The sequence below is a fragment of the Vombatus ursinus genome, unplaced genomic scaffold (genome assembly GCF_900497805.2).
Source record: "Vombatus ursinus unplaced genomic scaffold, bare-nosed wombat genome assembly UNPS02014778.1, whole genome shotgun sequence".
Classification (NCBI taxonomy): Eukaryota; Metazoa; Chordata; class Mammalia; order Diprotodontia; family Vombatidae; genus Vombatus; species Vombatus ursinus.
Window position 1 is genome coordinate 23,792,234 of NW_020954556.1, and position 8,046 is coordinate 23,800,279.

General features: G+C 35.4%; 1 protein-coding gene across 2 annotated transcripts in view; it reads right to left on the bottom strand.

Annotated features, from left to right (window-relative positions):
* Positions 1 to 7,086, bottom strand: part of MEIS1 (Meis homeobox 1) — a 189,723-nt gene extending 182,637 nt beyond the window's left edge. For both annotated transcript variants that reach the window (XM_027865286.1, XM_027865291.1), the window contains exon 1: positions 6,789 to 7,086. In XM_027865286.1, the coding sequence (XP_027721087.1) occupies positions 6,789 to 6,827 (39 nt within the window). In that variant the 5' untranslated portion in view covers positions 6,828 to 7,086. The remainder of the gene's footprint in view (positions 1 to 6,788) is intronic.
* Between the last annotated feature and the right edge of the window lie 960 nt (positions 7,087 to 8,046).

The following is an 8,046-nucleotide window of genomic DNA, read 5'->3' on the forward strand; positions in this document are numbered from 1 at the left end:
TTCCTTCCTTCCTTCCTTCCTTCCTTCCTTCCTTCCTTCCTTCCTTCTTTCCTTCTTTCCTTCCATGGGGTATGACTTTATGACACTACTTGAAGTTTCCTGCCATTTTCACAAGAGAGGACTTAAGTTAGTATCATTGAATGACATAACCATACACATAGAGCCATTGTCTCACCTAGTATTTCATAATATCATTTTCACAACTCTTGATAAATCATTGATCAGAGGACAATCTACATATGTACCTGCATCACACAGCCCAGGTTCTCATGTTTCCACACTTGGAGTCCAGATTGAGATTTTTACATAGCATCATAGCATCACAGTGCACTATGAAAGGGTACTATGAGACAATCTTGAATATTCTTTTTTCACTTGAAATTCTATAATCTTATAGTCTATTCCAACCACTTCATTCTACAGATGAAGAAATCTTGAGAGGTAAGGTCACTTATTCAATGCCAGAACTCAAATCCAGATTTTATTTTGAAGATGCTTAGAGTAATTTTGCTATAGTTGAAAATTAAAATGAAGTTTCTGTTTTTCTTCCTATGGATTTATTCTTTCCATGTCATGGGAACCAATCCAATATAAACCAGTTGTATTCTCTTCACTTACCCCCTAGAGGAGGTGGCATCACAGTATAGTTCAGTAGAAAAAGCACAGGATAAGGACACCTGATTTCAACTAGTCAACAAGCATTTTTAAAGTTCCTACTGTGTATAAAGCATCAGGAATACAAAGAAAAAATGAAATAGCTCCTGTTCTGAAGGAGTTTACATTCCATTGGAGGAGGAATCATGCATGTACACATATTGCCATATACAAAATGGATGGTGTTAACAGCTCAAGGGATCAAGCTTAACTTCATGTTGAATATGGTGCTTGATCTGAGTTTGAAGGAAGCTAGAGAAAGGGTACATTGGAGACATCCTACCAACTTGGGAGAGCTGATTGTTAAATTTTTGGTGTGAGCGTTTGTTTCTTATTTTTGTGTTCAGTTGTTTTCAGTTGTGTCTGACTTTTTGTTACTCCATTTGAGTCTTTCTTGGAAAAGATACTGAAGTGGTTTGCCATTTCTCTTTCCAGCTCATTTTACAGATGAGAAAACTGAGGCAAACAGGGTTAAGTGACTTGCGTGGAGTCGCACAGTTAGTAAGTAAGGGCAGATTTCAACTCAGGAAGATGAGTCTTCCTGATTCCAGGCCCCCAGCACTCTATCCACTTTGTTGTTATCTAGCTGTCTCTAATAAAAGATGACTATTTCTGATCATTGTTCAGTCATTCAGTCCTGTCTGACATTTTGTGACCCTGTGGACCATATTGTCCATGGGGTTTTTTTTTTGGGAGGCAAAGATACTGGAATCATTTGCTATTTCCTTCTCCAGTGCTCTAAAGCAAGCAGAGGTTAAGTGACTTGCCCAGGGTCATACAGCTAGGGTATGAGGTCAAATTTGAACTCAGGTCCCATTCTATACACTGAACTACCTAGCTGACAAGATAAGCATTTGTACCTTTGGAATTGGCAAATGCTATAAATTAGGGTTTGATTCATTGTTTTGTTGATAGCCTAGACTTAAGAAAATGATGGAGAAAATGTTAAGAACATAAATTAAACTTAAAAATTTGTCTTGCATATATTTTTTTTCTCAAGGATCTGGTTGTAAATCATTTATCAGCAAATACTTGAAACTAGGTATTTTCAGAGATGGAGGTGAAAGTAATGGAACTGCATTCCAGGACAGTTTGTGCAAAGGTACAACAATGAGAGGGTACCATGTATGAGGAACATTAAGAAAGTCAGATTTACTCAACTTTTGAATGTGTCCAAGGGACTAAAGTATAATTAGGCTAGGAAGGTAGATTCAATCTTGGATATGCTATTTTCCTACCACATGACTTTAGACAGGTCATTTCAACTCCTTTGGGACTCAGTTTCCTTGTCTGTAAAATCAGAACATGGAGGAGGAAATGGACTTAATGATCTTTCCGTTCTCTTTCTGAACTAATATTCTGAAATTCTATTTTAACTAGTTGACCAGGGTAAAAGTTTTTGCGTCTTGCTATCTTTTTTTTTTTTTGGTACATCTGCTACTTTCTCTACATTCTTGCCATTCTCAGGCAAGAGTAGTGATAGGAGATACAAAGTAGAAAAAAGACTTCAACTAGCAGACTTCACAAATGTTTAGCTTTTCTTTCTCTACTGAGAGTAGCCAGGCTCTTCCATTTCTTGGCTACTGACCCACTCTGAGATGGCTCAGACAAACATAAGCATAGGGCCAGGTGTACATTTCCTTGTTGGTTAGGTTTTGGTAGGAGGGGGATGGTGCTGAGAAGGGGTACAAAAGATTTAGATAAATATCTGAACTTCTGGAAAGCTCATCCAACTGAAATTACCAACATGTTGAAGTCTGCCCTGCATTAATACATTCACAGTGAAATCAAGCTGGCTCTGGGTGGAGTTACAGAAATGAAATTGGAGGACACTGCCTGGTCCCTCCCCCTTTTGTTCCAGGCCTCAGCTTTGCCTTCTGGGTCCTTCCATTTGGTGTCACCTCTTGGCTTTGTTCTGCTGTTCAAAGCCCCCATCATTTTTTTCCTCATCAAAGTTATTCAACTTCAGGATCTATGGACATGCTTGACAGCCCCATGGCTAAATACTGTCTAACTGTTACTCTGTGAGAGGTAATCATTTTGAAGAATTTGCCAACTGCCATGAAAAGTGAAAGAAAATGCCTCCCACTCCAGCTGTAATGAGCAAAGCTATGAATCATCCTCCTGAATCTGGTGGCAAACAGCAAGACAACCTAGCTAGTGGGTCAGTACTTTCTTATTCCAAGGAAATTGCCCTAAAGTAAGAAAAAACATACATTTTATATGAAGGCTACCTTCCCATTTTTTGCTTTTTTCTCCCTGTTTAACCAGAACTAGAACTAAATTCTGAAGGACCCTCAATTGTGAGTTTATGTACTAATTTACTAGTAAATCACTAGAGTGATTTATCTACTAAACTACCATGAATACTACTACTATGAATAATACCAATTACCATTTTGATAGCACTTTAAAAGCACTGCAAAACACTTTACAAATATTTCCTCATTTGATTATATAATTCAACATCTTGAGATTTTAGGTGCCTACAGGGTCCTCAAAATACTACTGAAGTAAAAGAAAAAGGACAGAAAATGCCTTTTCCCAGCCAGGAAGAATAAATATTTGTTGAATGATCAAATTAATGACTTTTTTTTTTACTTTAAAGACTTGGTTTAAAAAAGAAAAGCTTAAAAGTCCATTATATAGAAAGTAAAACAATCCATTATGTTGTTAGTGTTTTTCTTCAGAGTTTAAAAGAAAATGCCATCTACTCCCTCTCTTATGCCTGTGTTACTTCAGCCAAACCTACAATCCTCAACTCTTAGTGCCATTTCAACAAAGACATTTCTAGAAAGTCAGAATTTTTCTTGCATTTGCTGAGCTGTATTTTCAGCACTGAGTTGACAGATAGTTTTACACTCTAAACATCTTTTAAGCCAAAAGAAAATTAGAAAGGACATTTAGGCACATGGGTAAATGGAAGTACTTATTGATTTCTGAATGCAAAGTAACAAACAGTTATCAGTCACTTAATCTGAGATTAGGTTAGTTTTTTTCACTCCAAACTTCAATTTGAAATAAATTTTTTGCCTCTGGATTAAATTATTACCATCTGTATCTCTAAAAGAAAATTGGTCTTAAATATAAACCCATTCTATAGTGAATTTCTTTTTTTTTGTAATTGCTACAAAATGAAATTAATATCAGAAAACAGCATATGCATGGCAAATATAATTGAGCCATCACAATTCTTTTTTAAAAAGTTGATATTGTATTGAAAATTTATTAATAATAAAATTCCTTCATTTGTCTGGCTGTTACTTATGGGGAACTTAAGTTTTTCATGTTGAAATCTTCAAAACTTAGTTTAAAAATGAGTTTAAGGGACTAGATTTCTTCATTACATCTCTCTTCAACATCACTTTCTTAAGTCTAGATAATTAAGAAAATAACAAATCAAGCCCTGATAGCTGTATGAAGACAATAGTAGTACCGTTCATATGGGAAATTTTCTAATGATTAACCCTGTCCCATCTAGAAACCCAATGCAACTCTAAGAGGAAATTGTGACAATATTCTTTAGGAATTGGGGGTAGATGTTGTGGTGTGGTGCCAGTGGTAAAAATGGTGGTAGTGGCATTTTTAATAGTTGTAGTGACAGTGTTTGGTAGCAGCTGTAGTTGAGGTAGTGGTAGTAATGCCATCAGAAGTGGCAGTGATTGTAGTAAGAGCATTGGCAGTAATGGTGGTGAGAGTTGCAAAAATAACAGAAGCTAAGTGGCACAGTAGATAAGGTGCTGGTTCTGGAGTCAGGAAGACTTGAGTTCAAATGCATCCTTAGACACCAACTAACTATATGACCCTGGGCAAGTCACTTAACCTCTATTTGCTTGAGTTTCCTTATTTGTAAAATGGTGATAATAATAGCACCTACCTCCTAGAGTTGTTATGAGGATGAAATGAATTAACAATTATAAAGCATTTAACACAGTGCCTGTCATATAGTTATTGCCAATTAAATATTATTAGTAGTACTAATTAAATATTATTAGTAGTACTATTATTAACATTATTAGTACTATTATTAGTATTAGAAGAAGAAATAGTAGTAGTAGTAGCGGCAGCAGCAATAACAGACAGCAGCTGCTATTGGTGGCAGGGGTGGTACTGATGATAGCAGAAGGGCTGGAATTAGTTGTGGAAGTCGTGAGAGTAGTGGTGGCAGGGGCAGTGGCATTAATGGTGATGGCAGGGGTTTTTGTAATAGTGGTGTAGCTGTGTTAGCAGCAGTAAGAATCATGATGGCAGAGATGGTAGTGATGGCAATAATGATAGTCATGGTGGCAGTGAAGTGAGAGCAGAAAACAGGAAACAAAAGGAAAGGAGCTCTGTAAAATGTCTCTGCTTCTTCCCTTAGCCTGATTGGGATCATTCTGAGGAACTGGGAATTTGGCAGTCACTGGGTTATCACAGCATCGGCAAGAGGATAGGCTGTTGGGGACAGGGAGATGGGCACTTTTACACAAGCCAGTTTTAACTTCCCCTAATATGAGAATTCTTATTTCTGGTTTGTTTATTTTCCCCCCGAGTATGGTCTTTTGGAATGTATGTTTAACGCTGGTTGGGGGTGGGGTGGGGTAAGGGCCAGTTTATTAGGTTTGTACTTGCAGAACGTATTATGCTCTACTTTTAAAAAACAGAGTTGTGGATTTGCTTTTCTTCACATTATCAAAAAAGAAAAGATCTGCCTGACTTCCAAAGTGCAGCCAAAATATTTAGCTTTGAAAGTGAATGGAGATTCTAAGCATGTCTTTAATCTTTTGAATCCCTATAGCTCGGTTTTCATGTGAGGTTAATCTGATACATGAAATTTCCACTAAATTTGATACACATGGAAAATATTTGTTAAAATAAGCCTGGTAGAATAATAATATTCTATTATCCATGTTGGGATTATTTAGTATAGATTTTAATCCACCTGCCTACTGCTACCCAGCATGTTTCTAGCCTCTTTCCATTATATATCAGGGTGTGGATGTACATGTACACAACATCATTAGGATGGTAAATCTGCTCACAGCAAGAGCAAAGAATTATGCAAAGCATTCTTAAGCCATAGAATTGTGCATTGATATGCTACCCCATCACTACTCTCCAAAAAAAACTTGAATGATCAAGAGTTGATGATAGCTTGGATCTACAGAGAATCTTTCAAAGAGTTCAAAGCACATACGTGTGTTTTCTTGCCCATCCTTCCACATTTTTGCAAAGGGAAGTAGAGATATTTTACAGTCAGATAAACTGAGTCCCACAAGTTTTAATTCACTTCTCCAGGGTTTCACATTGGGTATATAATACAATTTAGTACCATTCCACAGGAGTACATCTCTGCTGCTGTTTTGTTTTCTCTATTTTTATGTGGAGAGTCCGCTAAAAAAAAATTTTCTCCCCTTTTGAAGACTAAGGACGTGGGACTAAACTGCTGGGCTACAATGCAAAATATCTATCTTTTTAGCTATCTAGCATTGTGTATGTCAATGGTATTCCATAATCACAATATTGAAGAGAATAGTACTATGTAATAATAATAATAAAATCTGATTTTCCAAGTTTTGAAATACGTGATAATTCCAATCTGTCTGTGGAACCAAAATACCCAAATGTTCATACAAAATTTCTCCCACATGCTGTGGAAACTGCTAGAGATTTTACAGAGTAGTTAGAAGGAAATGATAGAAAGGAATCTGAAGCTAGCTATTACAGTAAAAGTCGGGACCCACTGCAAAGATTGTCCATGTGCGTAAACATACACTAGTATGTCTTTTAGTTTTCTTCATTAGCTTTTAAAAATGGATCTTGCTCAAGTAATTGTATTCAAGACTTGCATTGATTCATTTCTATACTATGGAAAACTGCAAAGAGAAGGGGAAAATAAAATCTTGTATTTCCAATGCTTTTTATATCTCCTCCAATCCATTTATTATAAAATAATCACATACTTAAAGTTGTGCTTATTATGCTGATTTATATAACTTAAGATATAAAATGCAAACACTTGAGCACTATTATGCATATACATTTATTTAAGAATACTATTGATGAAAGTTTAAAATTCCTTAAAATAATTTGAAATGCCAACAGCCAATTTTCCATTACATCGGCATCGATTATAGAATTTTAAAATGACTTACTTGCTCGCTCACTCTCTCTCTGCTTTCCACAGAATGCATCCATTGGACTCATAAAATCCCAATTAATTATTCCTGTTTTCAGGGCTATAACTGCAAATGTTTCAAACTGAAATGGAATTGACTCAATGTACAATGCACATTATTTATTTAGAAGAAGAACAAAAATTAGTCCCTGATGTTACTAAAACAAATCCATAAGCAGAGAGAATGGGAACATCAATTCCAAGCGTTCCTTGCAGCTATATTCAGCTCCTTGCTTTCTGAGCTGTTATCCTACACAAGTGTGCCCTGGGTTGGCTGAAACCTACTGCGATTTCATAATCAACTTTTATAATGTCTCTTTATAAGAGGTTTCATTTCTCTACTTATTCCAACACTTTTCTGAGTGCCAAGAACAACCAAAAGACAAAGAAGATGATGGACTTGAATTTTAAAGCTTGCCTGTCATTATACATGTATACACTGGAAAATTATATTTATTTGACCCAAGATAGGTAATTTTTTCAAAGGTCTGCTAAGTAGCAGCAAAAGTGCAACAATATCAACAACAACAAAATTGGGCAGTTAATGAAAAGTTTTGAACCTTACCAGTAACAACACAGCTTCAATCTAGGTAAATAGTCAACAAATACATAATACTACAATAATTAAACTGAAGAGAGAATTATACCAGAACAGTAAGGTTTATATTAGTATATAAAATTCTGACTTTTATAAGAGGTCCTTTGACTCAATCAAAAAGCTTGAAATGATCCCCAATCTATCATAAAAAAAATTTTTTTTAAGGACATGGTTAATTCCATAGCTTAAATTCTACTTTATTGCTTTGTGGAATTCTCGTAAATGATCTTGCACCTATTTCTGCATGATCATTTCCTTCTAAAGTAATACATTAATTAATTTCAATTAAATATATGTAAAAGAAGATCTATTTTGAAAAATGCTTCTCCCTCACCATTTGTTAATCTATTGAAAAAGTGTAAACCTTGGAACATTTAGCATAGAAAATATTCATTTTTGGTAATTTCTCCAGGGGGCAATTTATTAAACAAAAGGCTTTTACCATTAGCTAAAAGCAGCCCTGTAAATCATGGGTGTCATCAAACTGCTTCATCACTTCATTAATTTAAAAGATTATTATATGCGTAACTGACATAATTTTGAACAATGTTACATGGTTAATTTATTAATGTAGAAAAGCAGAAATGACACAATGGTTTGATTTATTTTTGTAATTGTATAATTTTAGGACTTTTGC